This window comes from Artemia sp. Qi Xiang Cuo, chromosome 3, assembly GCF_049724085.1.
Source record: "Artemia sp. Qi Xiang Cuo chromosome 3, ASM4972408v1, whole genome shotgun sequence".
NCBI lineage: Eukaryota > Metazoa > Arthropoda > Branchiopoda > Anostraca > Artemiidae > Artemia > Artemia sp. Qi Xiang Cuo.
The window spans coordinates 6,061,837-6,088,358 of NC_142796.1; the positions used below are offsets into that span (position 1 = coordinate 6,061,837).

The 26,522-nt window shown below is 35.7% G+C and overlaps 1 protein-coding gene and 1 long non-coding RNA gene across 3 annotated transcripts in view; both read right to left on the reverse strand.

Moving 5' to 3' along the window:
• The window catches only part of LOC148953696 (uncharacterized), a 32,483-nt gene extending 25,984 nt beyond the window's left edge, over positions 1 to 6,499 (reverse strand). The window contains exon 1 of the long non-coding RNA XR_016143762.1: positions 6,413 to 6,499. This is a non-coding gene — a long non-coding RNA (uncharacterized LOC148953696). The remainder of the gene's footprint in view (positions 1 to 6,412) is intronic.
• A 4,121-nt stretch (positions 6,500 to 10,620) lies between these two features.
• Positions 10,621 to 26,522, reverse strand: part of Pink1 (PTEN-induced putative kinase 1) — a 134,765-nt gene continuing 118,863 nt past the window's right edge. For both annotated transcript variants that reach the window (XM_089108439.1, XM_089108438.1), the window contains exons 8-9: positions 22,409 to 22,507; positions 10,621 to 11,825 (exon numbers count right to left, since the gene is read on the reverse strand). In XM_089108439.1, the coding sequence (XP_088964565.1) occupies positions 11,673 to 11,825; positions 22,409 to 22,507 (252 nt within the window). In that variant the 3' untranslated portion in view covers positions 10,621 to 11,672. The remainder of the gene's footprint in view (positions 11,826 to 22,408; positions 22,508 to 26,522) is intronic.

The following is a 26,522-nucleotide window of genomic DNA, read 5'->3' on the forward strand; positions in this document are numbered from 1 at the left end:
GTGCATTCTCATATACCAGCACAGCATACCGCCTAGCTTTAGGTGTGCTGCTAATTTATTTTTGTAGTTAATGATAACCAAGTAGAACTAGTTTGTATGAAATTATGTCAACTCGGCACGTTACGACGGAAGTTTGAGATCATCCTTCTGCCTCCTCATTTACGTGAAAGCCTTCTTGACTTTTCTTCGGTCTCCTTTGAGCTTTATGATAATATACCGAGTGTATATTAATCATGTGGGCATCGAGAATCAAACTATCATTATACTGATAAGATTGAGGTCCGCCTGCCCCCTCTCCCCTGAAATTTTCAGCTTGATACTCTAAGTCATTCCAGAGGTTTTGTACATACGCTAGTTTGATAATCTCGTACCATATAGTCCCAAATATATCCCTGAATACTAGCACAACATACTGTTTAGCTATAGGTGTGCTACTGATTCATTTTCGTAGTTAATCATAACCCCATGCCACAAATTTGTATGAAAGAATGTCGCCTATGCACGAGAACAATGACAGTTTGTCCACAGGTCATTCTTCTGCTTCTTCTTTTACGTGAGAGTCTTCTGGAACCCACTTCAGTTTTGTTTGGCTTCATGATGTTTCTCCCAGTTACTGGAGATGATGTGTGAAGAAGTGATGCTAATTCAGCTGTACTCTTCTATGCAATATTGTGGCACCTTAAGAAATTGATGATGCTTCTGCATAGCCATCACCTCTGTACGTCATTGCTCTTCTCTAAACGGATCAATTGTTTCACTTCATCTGAGCAGAAGTTCACATTTGAATATGGAAAATTATATATCACAGGGATGCATCAATGCCAGACGCTCAAACAAGACATGATAAATACCCGCTTGTATAAAAAAAACTAAAAAATTTGAGACTAAAAAGTACGGGGCAGAAAAATCGTCCCCGATTCGTTATAAATATGCCGTAAATGCCCACGCTTTAATTTTTACGCATCTTAACCAATGTCGATTTTTCTGGGTAGCATATTTTCTTTTAACTTGTGGTGCTTTCGAAGATTGTTGTTTTTCTTTTCTTGTTTGATTCTTGTTAGTCTTTGGTTAGTATTTTTGGACAAATTTAAGTTTCTAATAACAAAATCGGGCTAGTAAGACCACGCCTACTTCTGCTTCAAAGAGACAGCACTACTTGTATATTTCGTCCAAAAGGCACTTGTTTGCCATACATTTAAATATAGATGGGAATGCCGAGATGTCCACACAGGATCTGTATTCACTTTTCACGTCAATCTAGTTGCCAACTTTAGCATGTACATTTTCCTAGTCAAGTGATTAATGTGGCTGAAAACATTTGACCTTTTTCGGGCAGCTAGCCAATATTTCTGAACAAGAGAAACTGCTATCTTCGATAACTGAACATCTCATTGAAAGGCCAATCATATCCGTGGCAATGCTGCATGAACATAAAGGCAAGTAAAATTGCTCATTGATGCAATTGACGAAAAATGACTTTTATCTGCATGAACTTGGGGTTACTGGATTGACAGCGTTAAATTTATGACTTGTAAGCTATGTGTGGATTGGGGCGTGTCATCGCGTGGTCTTAAAAAAAAAATATGATAAAAAATACAACTCAGAGTGACAAAGGTTGAATGGCACTACTTTATGAATACAGTTTTTAGATTGGAATTTCTGAAATTCTTGGCCATGGCTGTTGATGCCTTCAATCCCAGAGTCAGCATCGGCGGAAGATGAGAATAAAAGAGTAATATATGATATGATTGCTATATAAGATATTAATAAAGATAATTAATAAATATTAATAGAATATTTAATAATAAATATTCTAAGTAAAAAAAATAATAATAAATATTAATTTTATCAATAATAAAAGATAATTAATATTATTAATAAGATATTAATAAAGATTAATATAAGATATGATTGCTAATACTCGTAATAATATGATGCTGATAATATATGTTCAATGAAAGTTTCTGCCTCTTCCACTATCATGGATAGCCCAAGATGAAGGAAATTTTAAGCAAGTATGAAGAATTAAAGTCAATGGCGTCAATTGGAGAGGGGATTCTAGGAGGTGGGGGGCATTTGCCTCCAGTGTTCGCTACCCCCTAGATTTTGAAAAATACCTTTCTTAGGGATAGTTTCATCAAAAATGCCTTTCTTTTTGCATTTTCATAAGACAAATTTGAAAGTGACAAATTCGTACCCTACCACCCCTAGATTTTGAAAAATATGCCCCCCCCCCTTTAAAACTCCCTCAATTGGCATCGATTCAAAAGTATCGATTTGTTAAAAGGGCACATGTGGATCTTCTAGGACTTAAATTCACTCAGGCCCAGTTTCCCTCTGGTACTATAGCCGTTCATTCGGGTTTTACCAATTCAAAAGGCGTCACGTTACATGAGATAAATTATACGAGAGACCTGAAAACCTGACATTTTGAAACCTGATTTTTCAACTGCTAAAGACAAGTTGCCCTATGGTAGCACCGTGTATTGATGCTCTCTTTGGTAGTAAGGGTCCCGGAGTTTGGATCCCGCTGCCACAAAAGGGACGATAGGCCTGCAACGTGTCTCTGTAAAAACAGACCCAGCAACTGAGGCGTCGATTCAATGCCCTATGCGCCATTAATGACTCGGGATGATCTTTATCCTTTTTTTTATTAGACCAGTCGTTTAAGTAATAACTTAGACATTAACTTTGATCTTACCATATTGAAGGGATATTTTTACTCATTTTGTCAAGCAAAATAATAATTTTTACCATTTTGCCTAAGCAGAGACAAAAAACCCTGGAAGTTTAGGGCAACATTTGTCAGATAATACATTTGCTCAAAACCAGGAAGGATTGGCCCTTAAATTAAAACCACATAGAAAACCCCAGTTTCAAACCTCCCTCTTACATCTCTGAATCTCCCTTGAATCTCCAAGGATTAACACCATTTAGTGGCAAAATCGTTACTAAATATATTTTAGGTCCATATAACATGAAATATTGTTATAGACAAGAAAATGAAAACTTCATTCGAATGAGTTGTTTCTTTGACCAGGGGCGCAATTTGCTAATGGGGCAGAGGGGGCAAATGCCCCTATCTGACCCCAGTTCCCCCTCTGCTGAAATTTAGCTTCTCCAAAAATCTTGTCAAAACTAAGATAAGCCTGCATAATCCAAGAATCCACAGAAACGGGTTATTTTTCTTTAGTACATCTACCTTTTTTGTCACTATATGGGGCTCATTTTTCAGTTTCCACTGTCATTTTTACTTGATTGAGGAAAATGGCTCCAATACCCCCCCCCCCAGGATTTTGACGAAATTATGCCACTATTCATAATGCAGTTTCTGAATTTCTAACTTTTTCTCAGTAAAATATGTTAACCCTAAACTTTTCTAAAACCTTTTTCATGATATTTTCTAGACTTTCGTCTAGTGCTGGAAATGACCATATCACGGTTCAAGAAAATGTGATAAAGAGAGTAGCAACAACTAAGTATTTGGGGTTTTTAATTGATGAAAACCTGTCGTGGAAAAACCATTCAAGTGCAATAGCTGAAAAATTAAACAGAGGCCTTGGGGTGATGCAAAGAATTAAAAATCTAGTCCCAAAAAAGATCCTGAAAATGATTTATTTTTCTACATTTTACCCATATATTAGCAACGGATGCTCTATATGGGCAAGTAATTTTGTAACATGTTTCAAAAGAGTACAAAAACTTCAGAATAGACCTGTAAAATTATTGTCTGAATTTGATGATTCTTATGAGGTTCCTGCTCATGAGCATTTTAAAAAGAATAAGTTAATGGATGTATGCCAAATTCGAGATTACCAAGTCACGATTTTCTCGTATAAATATTTGAATCAGCTGTTCAGCCCTGCTTTTGAAAATCCTTTTGCTTTTAATAGAGACCGTCATGATCATAATACAAGAAAAGCTGATAACTTAACTAATGAGTTTAGGAGCACCACTCGGGCATCTTTTGTGATTCGCCATTATGGTCCCCATGTTTGGTATATATTGCCCGAATGTGTGAAAAATGCGCCTAGTCTTCCGGCTTTTAAGTCACGGGCAAAGAAGTTTCTTTTATCTCATGAGTGAATTTGGTGTCAAGCCCACTCCAGGTTGTCATTTTATTTAAGGTATTTCCCCGATTTACTTAGCTTTTTTTCTATCTACTTCTTGTCTTTTCCTCTTTCTCTATTTATTCCTTTATTCCTTCATCAGATGAGTTTCTTGTGTCTTAAGTAGCTCGGTATGGATGTTGTTTTAATTAGCTGAGAGTGATAACCTCGCTTGCCCTTTCAAGCTTATTGCCTTTCTTGGCAGGCGAAAGACGAATAGTGTTTGTTTTCTTTTTTAATAAATGTATATCTTATCTATCTTTGACCCTTTATAATTGTATGCAAAGTACAACATTCGGTACACAATAGCTCTTAAAGTGGGTGATTTGGTGATAACTTGAAGGAAAGGAGGGGGGAAGTATTTGAAGCTTCAAAAGCTAAATTTAAGGGTCAAGTTTTCATGAGATGTCCTTCAAAGCAACCTGGTCACGGGGGCGGTGGTAGCCCCCCTCTAATGCGGAAACATTATTATTGTAAAAAGAATAATTATACGTTCATAACGTGCTTACATAGACAGAAATAGGCATAGGGGGAGATTTTCCAAAAATCATTATCTTAAGCCTCAACAACCTCCCCTACAAAGAGCGGCTAAAACTACCAACCCTTGCTTACAGATTCGTAGGTTGTGATTTGATTGAAACGTACAAGATATGTCATGTAGAATCCGAAGTGCCTACAAACAGAATAATTAATTGACTAAAACCCCCTGCGAGGATAATTAATTGACCAAAACCCCCCTGCGAGGAAATAATTTTAAAATCAAAGATGAGAGATTCCACAAAGATATTGGACAAAATTGTATTATGCATGCATGAAATCAGCTGAGGTTATCCTCTGTCCCACGATTTCAACTTTTTAAAACAAATTAAACGCAACATTTTATCTTGAAGTGTATTATATCAACAAGTTCCGAAAAGATGTTTGAGTTGAAGAGAAGTTTTGAATTGAAGACAAGTCTGTGTTATTTTCATTTTTATAATTAGATGCTTGTTAGATTTATTTAAGCAATATATAATTATTATTAATATTTTCCAAATAACCATTTAAAGAATGGAAACATACACCCTGAATTCTGAATTTTGGAATTCCAGACCTCTACGGACGAGTTTTTCTTCAGGGATTATCACGCTAAATCAATGTTAATAGAAAATAAAGAGAATAAAATTCCAATTTTCTACCCTTTTATTTACAATGACAACTTTGGCCGATATCGGCCAAACATTTCACAAGCAGGTGAGGATCTAGATGAAAATCTTGGGGGAGGCCCATATGACAAGGGCGCCAATGAGCAAATTCTTGGGATGGGGGGGGGATATGTGACAAAGGTGACAATAATTGACAAATTTAGTCTAAAAAAAGAGTAAAAAAAAAGGATACGAAGACACCAGAAAAAATCTTGGGGGGGGGGGATCCGTCAGTGTTCGCAAATCAAATGTTATGAGGCAGTCCTTTGGTTTGAAGTAGCATAAAAAGATCTACCAATGTGATTGTGCGTCTAATCCTTGAATTACCAAGGGCAGTGAAAATAAAATCTGGCAAGGGCAGTGGAAACTTATATAGCCATATAAACCTTAAAAAGACTAGTTAAAGCCGGGAATCCAATTTTTAATGAAAAAGACCATTATGTGCGGTTATCATTTTTTTTTTATTAGCAGCGGACGCCAAACTAAAAAAAGGAGAAACGTTGGAAAAAATCAGCAAAAATAGGCAAAAAAACACCAAACATCTTAAGCAGGTGTAACTTTCCTTCGAAGGTGTAATTGTCTTTGGAAATGATGTTTGCATTTTTACGAACGAAAAGTACTGACAAATCTAATTAGATTTTACGTCTTAACCCAGCAAAACTAACAAAAATGTGAAATTATTCAATCACATTTTTATGTTAAATTTTGATAATTTTTCTTAGAAAATTTTGATGTCTTTAGCACTTTAAGCAAACTATTCTGTAGTCCCTAATATAAAAACTACAAACAAGAATAAACTAAATAACAAAAAATGAAATAAATTAAAACCGAAACCAAAAAAAAAGTTTTGTTTTCGCATGAAAGGAAAAAGCGACGTTAAAATTTGAAGCAAACAGAAGTTGCCTAAATACGAGAAGTGCAACTTTCAATACCTCTTCACATAAAAGTTTAATTTTCGCTTTACTGAAAACTTGTCACAGTGTTTCTACACCTCATACTTCTTCTTTAGTAACAAATTAAAACAGAAATAAATGAAAATAAGTTTCATTTAAGTGAAAATAAAAAGCGAAGTTAAAAGCAGAGGCAGACAGAAATTGCCATAAATATGAAGAGAGTTACCGTCTCCAATTATTCTTCACACAAAATCTTTACTTTCCCTTTACTAAAAGCTTATTATTGTGTTTCCACCCTTCATATTTCTTCATCTGTAATAAATTAAAACGGAAATCAAATGAAACGAGAAATGCACCTTTCAATACCTCTTCACATAAAAGTTTAATTTTCGCTTTACTGAAAACTTGTCAGAGTGTTTCTACACCTCATACTTCTTTGTTAGTAACAAATTAAAACGGAAATGAATGAAAATAAGTTTCTTTCAAGTGAAAATAAAAAGCGAAGTTAAAAGCAGAAGCAGACAGAAATTGCCATAAATATGAAGAGAGTTACTGCCTCCAATTATTCTTCACACAAAATCTTTACTTTCCCTTTACTAAAAGCTTATTATTGTGTTTCCACCCTTCATACTTCTTCATCTGTAATAAATTAAAACAGAAATCAAATGAAACGAGAAATGCACCTTTCAATACCTCTTCACATAAAAGTTTAATTTTCGCTTTACTGAAAACTTGTCAGAGTGTTTCTACACCTCATACTTCTTTGTTAGTAACAAATTAAAACGGAAATGAATGAAAATAAGTTTCTTTCAAGTGAAAATAAAAAGCGAAGTTAAAAGCAGAAGCAGACAGAAATTGCCATAAATATGAAGAGAGTTACTGCCTCCAATTATTCTTCACACAAAATCTTTACTTTCCCTTTACTAAAAGCTTATTATTGTGTTTCCACCCTTCATACTTCTTCATCTGTAATAAATTAAAACAGAAATCAAATGAAAAAAATTCTATCACAGGAAGGTAAAGAGTGACGTTAAACTTCCAGTTTACTGAAAACTTGTCATAGTGCCCCCCCCCCCCCATACTGTTAAATCTCTTCAAGCTTCCCGAAGAGAAATAACATGAGGGCTCCTAATAGTAGATGAATGATATTAGGGCCTCTTGGAGCCCCTAGTCCTTTGGCCTACACAGAAAGTGCCCAGTTCCCCAAGATAGCAAATATGAAAGTGAAGAAAGCCGGGTTACTTGAGAGATTTAATTTATTTCAAGGGTTAAAAATTAGGGAAAATACTTTTCTAAACAGTCTGATTTTTTCTACAAATTCCAAAACAAACACAGAAACGATCTCATTTTGTTTTTTATTAAACACAAGATATAATATTCGTACCGTAATATATTCCAATTCTACCAACACGGGTAAATAGAAACTAATATAACCAAACAATAAATTTTGCAATATCACAGGATATACAGACCTACATATACATGTTTATAGCAGCGGAGAATATAGTGAATCTAATTTGTATTTCCAAACTTTATAATTTTTAAATTAACCATCAGCGGGATCGAGCCCATTGTGTTCTGGAAATTGCAAATTGCATCCTGCACTCTACAAAAATGTACGAAAACATGCTTCAGACAAGTCATTATAGCGAAGATCAAGGCCTTATTTTCAACGATCTTTGCCATAGGATTGAGTTTATTCATAAAAATTAACCATTTAGAGGTATTCGAACCTATGACCTCCAGCATACTTGATTGGACTCTACTAAAAGCTACGAGAACATCACTATTACAAAGCTCAAAATCACGCCATCTTGAAATAAAATTCTGCTTATTAATTTAAAACTTTACCTTCAGTGGGATTCGAACCCAGAACATCCAGTACACTGGATTACATTCTGCAAAAAGCCACAAGAATGTGCTTCTGAAATATCGTTACACCCAAGCTGGAGTTCACACATCCTTTAGAATCTTGACATAAAATTTATTTTATTAGCAAAAAATCTCCTGGATCCTTTTTATCTTAGAACTTTAATTTCTGTCAAATATCTACTCCAACTTACTGAGAGAAAAAGAATCGTCTCAGCAGAAAAGTTGGATCCAAGCAAATCTACTCTGAAGCCTGATTGTTTGAACAGGGTCGTATCCAGGGGAGGGGGGAGTACCTGGTTTTTATACCCCCCCCCCTCCCAACGCGAAAATTTTGTCCGACTCGTTCAAAAGTAACAAATACACAACAACATATTTTTGTTGTGTTTTGTACAGTTTTATTGCCCCCCTCCCCCCGGAGAAAAAATCCTGGATATGGATCTGGTTCGTAATGAAAGCAGATAACTTTGCTCTTGTGTATCTTAAGAAAAATTCTGTACCGTGAGTAAAATGTGATATATTTAAAATACAAAAAAATAAAAATCTTTTTCTTTCTAAAGATAATACCGACGTCCTCTTATTAAGTTTAAATCTAGCTTCAAAAAAAAGAATAGTTTTTAATCAGCGAAAAGAGATATTGCATCTTAGCCTCAGCCAGAAAACGACACTATTCGGTTTGAATTTCGCTAAGATATTTGGTAATAAAAAAAATGATAGATACAATGTTTCTCAGGAAGCTTAAGTTATAACGTTTAATCATCAGATATATTTAAAACAAATTATTAGACGGTCAGTGAGCACAATGAAGTGAGTTTGCAAACATAAGTACAAGGTAGCGGCCCCCTCCACAGGACTTGGGCCAATCGTGAAAAAGCTAGTAGAGCGCAGAAGCTGTATTTGCGTGATATAGTAAAAAAACAACTGTTTTTCGTTTCAATAATTATGGATTGTCTCTATTACCATCAACATTATTTTTGAGAGCCAATTTAATCCTTGCCTTTGTTATCGTCATTTGAAGTGAAGCACTGTTGTACACCTAAATGTAAGTCTCAATAAAAGTATTGCTATTCTATTTGTGTTAATTTTACTTTATATGTCTGTATTAAATCGCACGGCAGGTAATTAGTTCGTATGTCTCCATCGGTAGCGCTCCCAGGAATCTGATTTCTACATAACATTAGAGGTAATCGACACGGCGATAACCCGAGGAAGCGAGGTTACGCTCCCGGACTGATAGCTGGAGAATTCTTAACCTACTATAATTACGCATTTTATTTTCTCGCTTTCAGCGAGTGGCGTGATCGGTACACCGCTTTTAATCATAATATTACATTTGTGGCCCCAGACTTCATTGCCGCATTTGGCGCATCTTAATCACCATAGCTTTAAAACAATAATATTACATATGGCACAGTCTTTAGCGCTATAAGTGGCGATATCGGAGAACTTATAGAACGTGTAACTTCAAAGCTTTAAGGTATAATATTACATTCGACGCGGTCAATCTTTATTACCACAATTAACACACAATGCCTTTAATTGTCCAAAATTTTTTATCGCTACAAATCGCGCGGTCGGTAAGATTTCTACACAACATTAGAGGTAATTGATTTCCAGAAAACTCAAGGAAAAGAGGTTACATTTATATAGTTACATATTTTGTTTTCTGGCTTTCAGTGGGTGGCGCGGTCCTCCATCAACATTACTCCCCATTGCGGTGGCGCAGGCCTCGATGGCACAATCTTTAGCGCTATCGAAGAACTTATAAGGTGTAAGTTCACAGCTTTAAAGCATAATATTACATTGACGCGGTAAATCTTTATTACCTCAATTAACACACAATCTAAATTTTTTTCATCGCTACAAATGGCGTGGTCGGTAGGATTTTTGAGGTATCACCTCCCCTTCCTTCACATTTTACCGTCTAAATCTAGCTTTAAAAAAAAAGTTCTTAATCAGCAAAAAGAGAAATTGTATTTTAGCCTCAGCCAACAACGACGCTATTCTGTTTGAATTTCGCTAAGATATTTGGTAATAAAATAAAAATGCTAGATACAATGTTTCTCAGGAAGCTTAAGTTACAACGTTTAATCATCAGATATATTTCAAACAAATCATTGGGCGATCAGTGAGCATAATGTAGTGAGTTTGCGAACATAATTACAAAATAGCGGCCCCCTCCACAGGACTTGGGCCAATCGTGAAAAAGCTGGAAAAGTGCAGAATTTATATTTTCGTGATATATTGAAAAAACTGTTTTTCGTTTCAATCATAATTATGGATTGTCTCTATTACCATCAACATTATTTTTGAGAGCCAATTTAATCCTTGCCTTTGTTATCGTCATTTGAAGTGAAGCACTGTTGTACACCTAAATGTAAGTCTCAATAAAACTATTGCTTTTCTATTTTTGTCTCTTTTACGTTTTATGTCTTTATCTAATTGCACGACAGATAAATAATTCGTATGCCTCCCACGGTGGTACCCCCAGGGATCCGATTTCTACATAATGTAGTAGGTAATTTATTTCGAGAAAATCGAAGGAAAAGAGGCTACGTTTATATAGCTATATATTTTGTTTTCTCGCTTTCAGCGGGTGGCGTGGTCCACCATCAACATTACTCCCCATTGCGGTGGCGCAGGCCTCGACGGCACAATCCTTAGCGCTATAAGTGGCGCTATCGAAGAACTTATAAGGTGTAAGTTCACAGCTTTAGAGCATAATATTACATCGACGCGGTCAATCTTTATTACCACAATTAACACAATCTAATTTTTTTTCATCGCTACAATTCTGAGCACTATTTGGGACCCTAAGGAAAATTCTGACAAGAGGATAGAGTTCTATAGAGAAGATAGATTCGCAAGATTCGCAAGATTCTTAATACATTTTTACCTAAGGGGCCAAATACATCTTTACTCTTAGTTTTGTCAAACTCTTCTTAGAAAAATATCGAAGAAAAAAAAAAGAAGCAAAACACACATTTTTTAGGCTTAAGTCCCACAGAAGCAACAATACAACTCATTTCTCATCTTTTTTTGAGGATTCCTACCCGCTATAAAATAGCAAATACATAACGACTCTTCACTGACCCCCATCTCCTAAACAAAAATAAGTTTTATTCGATTTTTATTTTAAAGTATTATACATCAAACCTAGTTAAACCCATCAACAAAATTCAAGCTTGGGTTGTTATTTTTCCGGAGTAGCTGGGAGTCATCAATTTGAATAACAGGTCGCAATTTACTGACAAATCAACAATTCATTCTAAAATAAACTTTCAACACTTTTCCGAGAGGGGGGGGGGGGGGGGTGAGGACGGAGGAGGATATAATTGTATCAAAAACCGCAAGCTGAGACGTTTCCAAATTATCTCAGGAACAGACCCTGACCACAACCGCCCCAATCTCACCACAAACACCCCAATCTTGTTACTGTTGCACCTATTAGTCCTATCAACCGTAAACCCTTATCTTCGATTAGAAGCCCCAAGACTCTTATCCTCTCCTCAGTATGGCCTCAAACATAGATGTCTGTTATTTCAGAAAAATTCAATATTCTTTTAATTCTATAAACTATGCTTAAAAAAAAGAACCCCCCATTTTCAGTTCACAATCTATATACCCCGTAAAAACGCAATAGCGCCGAGACAATCTTTCACGGTTGCACGTTTTAGAAATGTGATAATCAAATCAAATTTAGGGTCATTTTCGAGCCATTTTTCCATGGTTAGTACCTTCGTTGCCAAGGTCGTCAGCCACTTTGACACCTGAAAGAAATGAAGGGAAAGAAGCAAAAAAAAAAAAAAAAAAAAAAAAAGAACGAAAAAGCAAAAAATTTCAAAAAAATTTCAATTTACAAATTTTACAAATAAAAACCTGCATACAACCAACATATAATTGAGTCAAGTAAAAATTTAAGTCAAGGTGGTCTAAGTTCCAGTGAATATTTTTTCTGATCAAAAAGAAATCACGTTTTTCCATGTGTAACATGTGTAAATTTTGTTTACTGTTACGTTGTCTTCGTAACCTCTGTTACAATTTGTTAAGGCAGAAATCTCTTCCCTTACCTTAGCAGGGTAGACAAGCCTTTCGTTAGCCACGTCTAATAGTACTCTATTAGACCTTAAAAAATTTGCGCCGATAAGTGCTTCCTACGGAAAGTTATCGCATATTATAAAATTTGTCGGAAAGATTCTATTATCCCTCTTTATGTCTAGGCAAATTGAACCTTTTGCATCCAATTTATGTCCTGTCAAGCTAGTTAAATTAGGATTATTAAAAGCTCTTTGTTGCCTAATATTCAGAGGCAACATATTGAATACGCATGAGTTTATGATGTTCGCGGTAGCACCAGAGTCAACAAAGCTTTAAAGTAAACATTTGCTACACAAAAATCATTAAATATAGGTAACTTGTTATTACTATCACTACAAGACGGTACTACTATCAGTTTGGACCTATAAAACATTCTAGGCACCCTCTGCGTCCAATTTATATTTCTGAGGGGCCTGAAACGTTTCCCTGAGGATTTATTTCATGCGTCGGTGCCTGCAATAGGTATTCGGATATGTTCGTGGAATCTCTAGCTGTGACAGCGCCGGCTGCTGGCGCTGACTACCAATGCCGTCGGCTTGAAAAGCTTTCATTTCCCGTCGGCCAATTCACTATTTGCCGTCGGCTTGAAAAATTTCTATTTCCCGTCGGAAAATTTTCGGGATTTCTATACACCATTCTCGCATTATATTGGCTTTGGTGATTATTTGGGTTTTCAAATCGGTAATTAATTTGTCTAGTGGGGGGAGGATTGTACAAATTTGGTTGGTACGGCGTTGTAAGGTACTGATTGCCGCAATCTTCCCTGGCTATAGCCTAGTGCACCACTGGCGCTAAAATTTGTTCTTCCGAACAAATTGTTGCCATAATTTTGCGTATTACCAACAGCAATTCTTGGTGTGCGATTGGGGACATAACGGCACTCCCTCGCGATGTGCCCAGGTCGATTACAAATATAGCATCTTATTATCGTAGGGTTATTTTCATAACTAAATTGTTTGACAGGCTGAAAACGTACAGTTTTCTGTCTAGTGGGCTCGTGCATTTTATTTCTTTGTGGCACTGGGGAGTTGTCCATCGAGCAGACATCGGGAGACGCCTGATTGCCCTTGAAGGTTAGGCTCGCGTTTGAATCGCCTAGGCTATTTATTTTTGCTTTACTGTGATTAGCCACAATCGTATCAACTTCGATCAATCGGTATTGTTACAGAAAGTTACAGAAAGGATAGAGAAGTTACTTGTGATGCTAGACGGGGATAAATTTTGAGGCAATATGAGAGATATTGATAGATTATTAGATCCTTTAGGGATTGTGAAAGGAAATGGGGATAGCTTATAGATGATGGCTTATAGAGATTGTGAAAGGAAATGTTAGTTTCTGATTATACTACCAAAGAATTCGTGGCAACGAACTGTAAGTAAGGGGCGACCCGGCTCAAGAGTCACCGAAACTCTAAAAAACGGAATTTCGATACCAATAGATATATCAAAGGAATTAAATTTTTTTGCTGATTTTAAATATATAAGTTTCATTATGTTTAGTCATACCCACAAAAAGTTACGAGCCTGTGAAAATTTGCCTTATTTTCTAAAAAAGGGGGTAACACCCCCTAAAAGTGATAGAATCTTAATGAAAATCACACCATCAGATTCAGCGTATCTGAAAACCCTATTTTAGAGGATTCAAGCTCTTATCTGTACAAATGTGGAATTTTGTATTTTTGCCAGAGGAATAATCACAGATGCGTGTTTATTTGTTTTTTTTCCAGGGTGATCGTATCGACCCAGTAGTCCTAAAATTTCACGAGAGGGCTCATTCGAACGGAAATTAAAAGTTCTAGTGCCCTTTTTAAGTGACCAAAAAATTGGATCCCATGCTCGTTTTTACCCAAAGTCACCGGTTCAAAATCTTGAGATAGCCATTTTGCTCAGCATAGTCGAAATATCTAATAACTATGTCTTTGAGGTCTCCGGGGGAAGGGCTGTAAGTTATGAACGTTATTCATTGTTTACATATAGTATTAGTTATTGGTAAGTATACAGACTTTTTCAGGGAGATGTTTTCGGGTGGTGGGGGGGGGAGGGGGTCGAGGGGATTACGCTACGTGGGAGGATCTTTACATGGAAAGATTTTTCATAGGGGACGATAACTTCAATGAAGGGGGCGCTGGATATCCCAGCATTATTTAAAAAACGAGAAGAAACCAAATTAAAAAAAACTAAGAAGAAAACAGAAGAAATCAAATCAAATTAAAAAAAAAGTTTTTCAACTGAAAGCAAGGAGTAACATTAAAACTTAAAACGAACAGAAATTATTGCGCATATGGGAGGGTTCGTCCCCTCGTCAGTACCTCGCTCTTAACACTAAAGTTCGAATTTTGTAAAATAATGGCCGATATAAGCAATAATTTGTTTGTGTTATTTTCCGGCCAATTTTACATTAAGCAGTTTCATAACTGTGATTTTTATGTGATAATAAACCAAAGATATTGTAGGTCTTCGGGTTGTGGTTGTTATTCAGGGCCGTATCCAGGATTTTTGTTCAGGGGGGTTTTTACTAATTTTCGACTTTTTTGGGAGGGGTTTTACTAATTTTTGACTCAGTTTTCGACTAATTTTACTGATTTTTACCTAGGTTTTACTAATTTTCGACTTATTTTCGAGTCGGTCAAAAATTTCGGGGGGGGGGGGGTTCAAACCGGGTAACCCCCCCCCCCCTGGATACGGCCTTGTTGTTATTAAATAAATAAATAAAGAAATTTCAACTGAAAGTAAGGAATAACACTAAAACTTAAAACGAACATAAATTATTACGTATATCTTTTAAAGATATACGTACCATCTCTTTGGACGTTTTGTTACTATGCATTACAATATTATTTTCGCTAATATCGCTAATTTAATTTACGTGGGAGAATCTTTCCATGGAGAAATTTATCGTGGGGAAAGAGAATTTTCCATAGTGGGGGAGCTGGATTTTCCGACATTATTTAAAAAACGATCAGCAATTAAATAAAAACAAGTTTTTTCAGCTGAAAGTAAGAAGCAACATTAAAACTTAAAACGAACAGAAAACATTACGTATAGGCGATGGGTTGCCTCTCCTCGATAGCTTGCTCTTACGCTAAAGTTTCTTTTTTAACTTTTAAAAGAGTTTATTATTCTAATAAAACGACCTTTGTGATTTAGGAGTCATTCTTAAACAACGAACAAAAATCAAACTTAGGTTTTTATAAGGTTATTATTAGTTTAAAAAAAGTAAAATTAATATGCAAATTCCGTTTTAACTATTCATGTACTGTGAGCCAAGTTCAAAACCTGCATTAATTCAAAACTTTAAGAAATTAAATTAAAAAAAAAACAAGTTTTTTTTTAACTGAAAGTAAGGAGCGACATTAAAATTTAAAACGAACAGAAATTATTCCTTATATACAACGGGGTGTCCCCTCCTCAACGCCCCGCTCTTTACACTGGAGTTTTTTTTTTATTATTTTATAAAGTAGAGCTGTGATAAAAGAGTCAAACTTTAGCTTAAAGAACGGGGCGTTGAGAAGGGGACAGCCCCTTTCATATACGGAATAATTTCTGTTCGTTTTAAACTTGAATGTCGCTCCTTACTTTCAGTTAAAAAAAAACTTGTTTTATTTTATTTTATAGGGTAACAAAGCGACGGGGACGATAGGGAAATTACTTCTAATACTAGGAGATGTAGAGACGATTGATTCCTGCTACAAATATAAGCAAAAAGATTATGAGATACTATTAAGAACTATTAAATTCTAGATTATATGGTTTTTATATATAAGATAACAATTTCACATATTATAGGAATTATTAATGATTAGAGAGATATTATTGGGGATTGTGAATATTTTTATGAAGGGAAGGAATATTAATTGATATATAATAGGAGAACAAAGCAACAGGGACGATAGAGAAACTTCTTGTGATGCTAGGAGGGAAGTTGTTGCGAATCGATCTTAAGGATTTTGAGACATCACTCAGCATAGACTAGAAAAGTCTCAGATTCTCCATCCCAGTCGACGCAGAAACGTCTGATCCCCGCCAAAAGTGCAAATAAATATGAATACTTCGAAACCCCCACCTCGAAATGTTATTTTGACTCGTACAAACGTAACAAAAATGAAAATAAAATTTTTTTTTGATGCGTTTTTTAAAGTTTTTGTTTTGTACCCCGCCCCCCCGAAAAAAAAATACTTTTTGCAAACCCCTTTTGTAAAACCATACATAGGTTTAATAAGTTTTATTACCCCTTGCTTTGAATAATATGCTTTACACTTATAAAGGAGAAAATATAAGAATCACGAAAGTAAATTAAAATTTGGAAAAAAGTAAAATAAAGAGAAGCAAAAAGGAGAGTTCCAAACAAGTTAAAAAAAATAATAAAACCAGTTATTGCAAGTGACATGCACAGTTCGGCTGCGAGGTTGTATATCAAATGCGGTTTAATAAATGGCGGGATGTCACACCAACATACCCAGCCCAAAAAAAAAAAGTATTTCCCTTTTTTAATATTATTTAGTACAGTTTGGTTGAAGAGGAAATCTTTCTTTGGGCATTCAGGATGTGGCAAAAATATTTTTAACACAAAATCTTTATTTTATTAATCATTCACGGCTATTTCCGCGAGTGATAAAGAAATGTAAAACGAACTTAAAAAAATAGAAACTTCTAAATGTTTTGAGAATCAAATAAAGAGGTTGAGAAAGAGGTTGAACCAATCGACAGAAGTGGTTTAACTTGAGGGGATGGATTGTAAACCTAAGTTTTACATGAAATATAAAACATTAAAAATTTAGCACGAAGAGCGGGGAATTAAAAAGGGACAGTCCCTCTCATACACAGAAAAATTTCTGGTCGTTTTAAGCTTAAACGTCGCTCTTCACTTTCATTTTAAAAAAAAACTTGTTTATTATATAATCTATTGGGCAATATCTCTCTTTCCCTACAGCTTGTAACTACGGACCAGAACTCTCGGAAAGTTAGGGAGGCCACCATCTCTCCTCCCTGAATTCCCATTTTAAATTTAAGTTCACTATTCCTATAGCATTTTCCAAAAATGTTTTTTATCCCCGAAGAAGCGACGTAGCATATACCCTGGTATATCAGGGTATATATATGATAATGGCCAGGATGGAATCGCCCCTATAAAACACAGAAAATGACACGGATTTTCAATTCATGTTAATAATGAAAAATTAACTAACTCTTAAATATTTTTTAAAATGATTTACTAGACTCATCGATATTTATCGGTGGGAGAGGAGGGTGGGTTCAGGTCTGAAATATAAAATTTAAACTTAGTGCCACCGTTATCACGTTTTTAAAGGAGAGTTTTTGAAGAAATCGCTTTCATAGGGAATCCCTTTGGGGGTTTTTACAGGGGGGGTTGTCTTTTAGACTACCATAACAGAGCTAGATTTTTCAGAAAATTGTTTGCTAAGAGGCTCTCTAGCGGAATTCAAGTCTCGGCGAACTGGGCAACTAAGAAGAAAAAAAAACGTCAAAAGGTATAATTAAGACATTTGTATTTACCCTGTTAATGACAGATTTATTTAAGGTTTCTAGTTATTTTTGTTGGTACTGGTGCATTATATGGGCCTTTCTAAAAAGTCAAGTTTGGTTAATGCTTATGAAATAAAATAAAATAAGATTAATATATAATAGTTTATAAGCAAATTTTGGCTATATATTTGCACATTAGGGGGTGGGGGGTAAAGCAGAGTATATAATAAATACGTGGCCTAACCTAATCTAGGTACCTTTCTCCCCCCCCCTAAACCCCAAAAACAACAGTTTAAATATCGTAAACGCAATGAAAACCACGCTTTGCATTGCATTACTCTATAGCGGTGTCTTGAATTAACCCGTCAAAAACGGGGTTTTCGAGACTGGTTCCCTTGTAAAGGCCCATATAGTACCCAAGTACTTTTTTGTTCTAGGCCCAAACAAAAAATCTGAGATTAAACTCAAAATTAACATTACATGATTTTATTTCAAAATCTCCTTCAAAGTCAAATTCAAGTTGCTTTAACATCAAAGTTTAGGTTTCATGATTTTATTTCCAGTTTCAGACGATGTTTCAAGACGGGAACATTTTATTACCAGGTGTGGATTCGCTATGTAAAATGACCTTGACAAAAATTACAAAGTGACGTAGAGTAATAGTCTGTGTTTTATAAACAGGCACAGGTACATTCATTTATTTCTTAGGGAGGGGGGAGTTTGTCGAACCCAAGGTACAAGTGAGATGTATGGAAAACATAGGAATTAGAAAACTGGTCAAGTCTGGATACATGAAGTTAGGGGCACGGACCCAAATCCTCTTCCCTGCGTATAAAATCTCTCCTATTATTCTGGATGTTTTCCCCAGGAAGTATTTAATTATAGCACTATTAACTAACATCTACGGTTGCCAATGTTTTGAATATTAAAATGGTATAGACTGAACTAAAAAGGCCCTATGGTAAATAATACCTTTTGAGATTATCCTACCAATTCTAACCTATTTATACCTTCTGAAAATATTTACTTGGCCCTAAACTTTAAACAAACAGAAAATATTACATATATGATTGGGTTCACCCCCTATTCAATACCTCACTCTTTAAGCCAGAGATTTTTAGTACTTTCATAAGAGCTATTTATTCTAATTAACGGCCTTTGTGATTAAGCGGTCACTTTTAAAGAATTGGAACAAAATTCGAACTTTAGCTTAAAGAGAAAGGTATTGACTAGGGGGCGAACCCCCTAATATACGTATTAAAAATATATGAATATAGAATTTCGTTACGTAAGTTAATTCGTAAGTTACGTATATTTATTACTAATAAAAATTTTCGTAAATAAAATGAAACAAGTTTCGAGAAAGCCATTTAACCAAATAAAAGTAAATTAATATGAAAATTATGTTTTAATTATTCATGTACTGTGAGCCAAGATCAAAACCTGCATTTATTCAAAAACGTTCAAAAATTTAATAAAAAAAACAAGTTTTATTAACTGAAAGTAAGGAGCGAAATTAAAACTTAAAACGAACAGAAATTATTCCGTATATGAAAGGGGCTGTCCCCTCCTCAACGCCTTGCTCTTTACGCAAAAGTTTGACTTTCTCACAACTCTATTTTTTAAACAATAAAAAACTTTAGCGTAAAGAGCGAGGCGTTGAGGAGGGGACAGCCCCTTTCATATACGGAATAATTTCAGTTAGTTTTAAGTTTTAATGTCGCTCCTTACTTTCAGTTATAAAAACTTGTTTTTTTTATTTAATATGTCTTAAAAATATGGAAAAATCAGCAATTCCTTTTTAGTGAAAAGACCTCAATATCCAGATATACACTTTTGGCAGTAGTGGTCGCTAGATTAAAAAAAATCAGCAAAAATAAGCTAAAAATGTATTAACCAAAAACCCTAAGAAGGTATAACTTCCCTTTTAAGGTGTATGTGTTTTTGGGCATAAACAGATGAGGCACAAAAAACATACATATAGAATCAAATAAAAAAGAAAAAAAAATATAGAATCTACTTTATTCAACTTCTGGCAGAGAGAATTAGAGTTCACCACTAAAAAGTATTGCAACTCAAAACTTATCGATCTATTTACTGGCTAAAAAATATGCATACAAAAGAGCCAATCAGGTATACCGCATATGCCTGCGATTCTAGGCAACTTAAGGGTCATGTGTCAATTCTAAAACTTGGTCAACCTGCCTGAGACTCTAGACGGGCTAGCTAGTACACCAAAAAGTCCAAAAGCTAGTACACAATGCCCAGGTGACTTGTCGGTCATGTGTCAATCCTGAAACACGGTAGTCCGCCTGAGACTCTAAGCGAGCAAGTCTTTAGGCTTAGGTCCCTTGTTCATCTATGAGTCCAAGCAAATTCAGTCCCCCCTTTTACATACAAGTCCAGTGAACATTATCCGTCATGAATCGACCTAAAAATCTCGATCATCCCTTAGTTCTATGACTATCTATCTTCTGCCCAAGGACGGATGATAGAGTATCTATCACAAAGTGAAAATGACATCATTTTTATACAATTCTGAAAAAGGCTTATGCCAGCTTTGCTTCTCACTCAGACTATATACTATCAAGGAGGCACACTTGTGCCTCTATAAAGAGGCGACCCACCACAATGTTAAGCGATTTCAGGTCCTAGAGGTCGCAGAGAGACGGCGGTAATCGCATTTTGTAGCCCAAGCTCAAACTAAGAAACTTGCAAAATTTCATCCTCCTCCGACTTTATCTTCATGGGGTAAACTGGGCCGGAAGTTTGGACCCTCCCACCACAGCCCCCTTTAACGTTGTCCGATTGGGCTGAAATTTAAAGGTTAAGCTTTCCTAGGGCCCGGGAGCTTATCCTCAAAATTTCAGCTCAATCCGATCACTCCTTCCCTGTTTTCAAAAAACCAAATATAGCCACTTAAAATTCATATTTTTTTTTTCTTAGCCACGCCTACAGGCCACAGTTGGCAACGGATCCGGGTGAATGAGGACTCATTCAAAGCAGAATTTGACCTGTTAGGGCCTTTTGATATTTTCAGACCGAAAAAATTACCCCCCGAATTTACATTTACGAAAAACCACGGTGTGCTATATTAGCCCTTGTTAATTTTTCCCACCACAACCCCCCTTTAACGTTGTCTGATCGGGCTGAAATTTAGAGGATAAGCTTTCCTGGGGCCTGGGAGCTTAACCTCGAAATTTCAGCTCAATCTGATCACTCCTTCCCTGTTTTCCAAAAAACACATATCAAGATTTTTGGGAATTTGCTTGCGTCGAAAATAGCTTCTATTTGCTAAACAACAATTACTATTGTATTTGTATAGTCCAGCGGCTGATACCCCAGACTTTCAGACGGATAATCCGGGTTTGATTCACCATCGGAGCAACTTTTTTATATACTATGAAAAGAAACTCAGTTTCTTTTTTAAATTATTTGAAAAAAATTACGTTTTCTAAAGAGTTATAGAGGTTGAGTTACAAGGTCGACCCTTAAAACGTACAGGGATTAGGAGGCACAGTTGGGGGGCTGTTAAAGAGGCTGAGTCACAAGTTCGAACCTTAAAACGTACAGGGATTAGGAGGCACCCTGTACGACGTGATTTGAGTATTCAGGAATTAAAAGCCTTAACACAAGAATGTTCAAGAGCGGGGGGTTTGGGGGGCGGCAGCCCCCAACTTTAACTCCTGACACGATCAGCTAACAGTTAGTCAAGCAATAATAAGTAATAAACTGTACAAAAACGTGCAGAAATTATTTAAAAAAAACTACGTTTTCTAAAGAGTTAAAGAGGCTGAGTTACAAGGTCGAACCTTAAAACGTACAGGGATTAGGAGGCAGAGTTGGGGGCTACCACCCCCAAACTCCCCGCTTTCGCAGCCTTTAAATATAAAAAAAAATTCTTTAAACTGAAAGTAAGGAGCGACATTAAAACTTAAAACGAACAGAAATTATTCCGTATATGAAAGAGGCTGTGCCCTCCTTAACGCCTCGCTCTTTACGCTAAAGTTTTTATTGTTTAAAAAAAGAGTTGTGAGAAAGTCAAACTTTAGCGTAAAGAGCGAGGCGTTGAGGAGGGCACAGCCTCTTTCATATACGGAATAATTTCTGTTCGTTTTAAGTTTTAATGTCGCTCCTTACTTTCAGTTTAAAGAAATTTTTTTTTATATTTAAAGGCTGCGAAAGCGGGGGGGTTTAGGGGGTGGTAGCCCCCCAACTGTGCCTCCTAATCCCTGTACGTTTTAAGGTTCGACCTTGTAACTCAGCCTCTTTAACTCTTTAGAAAACGTAGTTTTTTTCACATAATCTTTATAAGTCAGCAATAATTATGCAGCATATATGTATTCTATTTCTCGAAAACAGCTCCACATTGTTTCGGGAAAATTGGTATCTGGGGATATTCTTGCATAAAAAGTGATCTAGATAGGTCAGAAGATCCTTAATTTTGTTTTTTGCAAATCACGTTATGTACTAAGAAGTTTTCGTCCCACCACCTTAACAATATTGTCTGCGTTTAGAAGACAAGCGACAGTGAAAATCTATATATAAAAGCCTGCCGCGTGCCGAGTGTCGAGATGTTGTTTTCGGTTTGCTAGTTTTCATAAACCACAACACATACATCTTTACTTAATCACATTCATAATTAATTAATTAAACTGTCATAATTTATCATTAATTAATCATATTCTTAGCTAATTAATTAATTAATCTCTAGCTATTAGTACAAAGATTTTATCCCATAGCCATAAAAAAATAATAAAGAAGTGAATACCATTTCTTCAGATGGTATCTTGCCTTCTGGATCAATCCATACTTTAGGGGCCCAAAGCAACATTTGACAAATGGACGCAGCTTTTTTAGCAGACAATCTCTGAAAAAGAAACATGTAATGACTTTAATTGAAAAACAGGATGAGGAAAATAAAAAGGTTAAAGGGAAAGCTCAATTGGGCTGGGTTACAAAACCTGAACAAACTTGGACGTACTTCTGAATTAAAAAGCGTATTTTAAACCCATTGGTTTATTTAGCGATGTACCTCCATGTTAGCTAATCACACTATTTTTACACAGGTTATAGTTACACACTATAAAACGTTCAGTATGGTCAACTGGATAGGGGGAGGGGGGTCATGTCCTCTGGATTTCCCCGTGGATTCTGAAAATACCTTTTAGAGGGGTAATTTCATTGACAAACGCCTTTTCTTGCATTTTCATTGAAAAAAGAGAGATCTGCCCCTCCCCTTGATATCGAAAAATAAATTTTGGCCCCCTACCCTAAATTTTCATCAGTTAAGGCCACCACTTAAATAAATTAAAGAGAACACATAATCTGAATGGTTCTTTTGTTTAGAATTTGTAGCTCGTAAAAAAAAGTTTCCCTGTCACAGCATTGTTAACAAAAAAAAGGCATTAGACAAAGAAGAGAATCCCGTCCCTTGTGGGAGAATTTTTTAATTTCAGTATCGTAAAATCAAAGCTAAGCCATCAAACAAATAAGAGAAAAGACTCATTTTGGGAGACTGCCAAGAAAATGGAATGAATTCTTGACAGTCGAAAACAGCAAAAAGAACCATTCCTTATTTGTGCTAACAGAACTTGCAGAAGTAAACTTTCTAATAAACATATGTATAGCACATGCGCAGTGCTCCCTCCTGCGCAGCGTCCTCCAATCATGACGAGCCTTATAAGCGTATACTTGTTCATTTTGTTGGTAGTTTATTTAAGCTAACTTAGGCGACTTAGGATAAAGGCTCATTGATTTGCACTTGATTTAAATAATACAATTTTCCTTCATCAGCATAGATTTTTTTTCTGAGTTTATGGCCTCTGATTTTTTATTTTTATTTTCATCTTCGGCGTGTTGTTAATTTCGCCTTTTTATTAGAACCCTTATGCGATGGAAAAAGCACAAATGCCATTTTGAAAAAAAGACGATTTTTCTTAGAAAATGGTTACGGAATTTAACACTTTATATGAGTCTATTTTAACCATAGGGAATAAACTAAGCAATTTTCGAAATTCCTTTTAAAAAAAAACTATTAAGATATGAGACACATTAATGTAGAATACTATTTTTTAAGGCGGGGGAAGGGGAAGAGACTATATAATAATTTCAGACAAATTAATATTCATTTAATGAACAATTTATAAAATGCTTTTTTAAAAGTTTTCTCTGAAATATCCTTTCACGGATCAGATATAAAATATTGAGATCCAAAATCAAACACGTACACACCTGATCATAGATTTATCCCTGACAGAGGGTGTGCGTCAAGAATATTTTCAAATTCAGAAGAAGAGAAGTCTTTTGGGACGTTTTTAGGGGGATTCTACATAATTATTACCCCCATGTGAAGCTACTTACAGGGTGTAATAAGTCAGATACGAAAAAACCTCAGCCCTTTCACCCCCTAGGGTAGTTGACAAATTCACCCAATGAAAGTAAAAGGTGCACGAGATTAGACTGCAGTTGAACTTTTGCTAGTCTATTTAAAAATAATCAAACTTTAATTCCCGTCAGCTCAATTTGCAACTAAACTATTCAAGCTAGAAACATGAAACTGCATATAGAATAATTTTGAAAGCAAAAGGATGCAAGTACGCTATACAGTTGAAAGAACGCCTTCAATTATTTATACATGGTATGAAGCACGATATTATTGTTCTTAATTATGTCAAGGTTGCAAAATGGGAGTGGGGGCTGAAGGTTCACATTCTTTGTATACAATCCCAGTCTTAGAGAACCCATTTTTTGTATACTTTTTTAAAGAATTTTATTTAACATTCGCAGCCCACAGGAGGGAAGATAATAAAAATTCTCCTTAATGGGGCTGGATAACTTTCGAAGATCAGACCCTGAAGAAATATTATATTTTGGAATTCGACACTAATAAACACGCTAGTTTTGTCTAATAAAGTTTTGTTTGGACTTTATTCCCTGTCAAAATTTTAAGCATTGAAACCTTGAATTAAATTATAGCAATATTTCATCAAAATAATAAGACCAATATTCACTTGGTTACTAGGTTTGCTTAATACATTCATTAACAGGTGTTCTAGATGACTCATTAGAAAACGTTATTCTACCTTGAATTTCCATGTGTTTTTCAGTTTAGTTGTTTTATAACTTTCATTATAGATTGGTCTATAACTACAGCATAGAATGGGCGATTGGTCGTGGTCATATTTGAACGGCGTTCCAATTTGGTCGATTGGCTGTTTCTAAGCCTAGAGCTGTTCGGGCTGCATTTTAGTGACGCTTGAGCTCAGGCTCTTATTTTGGCGTAGACTTTTTTTTTCGAGGCCTATAGAGGGAAGATTTTCCTTCAGTGACACTGGTCGTACTGTCAGGGGATCCACGTTCAGCTTAATACCGGTATATCTGGTCAGTACACCCACCTTAGATTTCAGAAATACCGTTTTTGGAGTATTTCATTTGAAGTGCCGAATTTTAGTGCCACTTCAGCTCAGCCTCTTATTTTGGCGTAGACGTTTTATTATTAATATTTTTGTTGTTGTTCATGGTCTAAAGAGGGAAGCTAAGAGCATGTTTCTATCAGGAGCACTGATGGGAATTTTAGTAGATCAATGTACTGCTGAATCGCAGTAAATCTGGGCTGCACCCCCATCTATAAAAATATCTTTTTGAGAGTTTTTCCATAGAAAAAAATGTCTTTTTGTTTTGGTAATTGTAATTGAAAAACACTACACCACCCCTCCTATTTCTTTAAATATACATTTTCCCCACCCCCCTCTCCCAAATTTTCGTGAATTAACGCCACCGCTCTTAATGCGGCACAAACCCTTCCGCTCTCGTGTACAAGCAGTGTGTAGAATTGGGAGTATGAATCCAGACGATTAAATATTTCTGGTCCTAGGGCACTCTATACAGTAGAATCACGACTCCGTAATATTTGGCTACTACAGTCTTGGTGCGTATAAAAGTTCCGCCCACATACTCGTCCGTCCTCATTCATCAACAATTCATTGTATATTATCCTAGAACACGTATTTTGGCAGAAATTTTCCCGAAATGCCTCTGAAACCAACTCTAGACTTTGAAACCTACTTGTAATTTCTAAAAACATTTAATAATAACATTGCACTACTCATTACCGATTTTTATATATGTATTGGAATAAGTTAATTGAAAATTAGATTCTTTAAAATTTAGTGTTACAAAGGTGAAACCAAGTTTCGCGTTCAAGAGAAATCTGACTTGTCTACCAGTGAAAAAATCTAATGTCGCTTATGTTTCTACTTGTTTAAATGTTCTCCAAAGCACTCGCATCTCGGCCCGACTTTGTATAATGGTTGAGATAGGGAATGATTCTACTGAATATTATTTATATACAGTGTCCTTGGGCTACGGACTGCCCAGGTTGCATTTTAGTTCCGCTTGAGTTCGATCTCTTCTTTTGGCGTACACCCATTTGCACTCGAGTGCGCTGGGTTCAATCGTGCGTAAGAATTTGGATTTGGAAAACCCTTGCAGGGTTTTTAAGCCCTGCAAGGCTTGGGAATATTTATTCATTACAGTTTGAGACCATGTTAGCTGCAACTTGTGCGATATGAAAAATATACAGGGGTGTATATGGGAGTGGGGCTTTGGGGGATCAACCCATCGGACGTCTTTCTATTACAAAAACGTCTTCTGAATACTGCATAAAATTTTATTTTTGGATCACTTATATTGTCTATTTGATTTTTGATAATCAAAATATTGAAAGACTGCTAATCTATTGTGCACACTCGAGTATAATTCTTGTGACTTTAAAAGCCCCCCTTTTTTACTCTACAGACTCGTATAAATATACATAGATCTTTCCCCCGAAAAAGTCTCGGGTCTTTGCCCATTAGAAATTGGCCAAAGACAGGCTTATATGC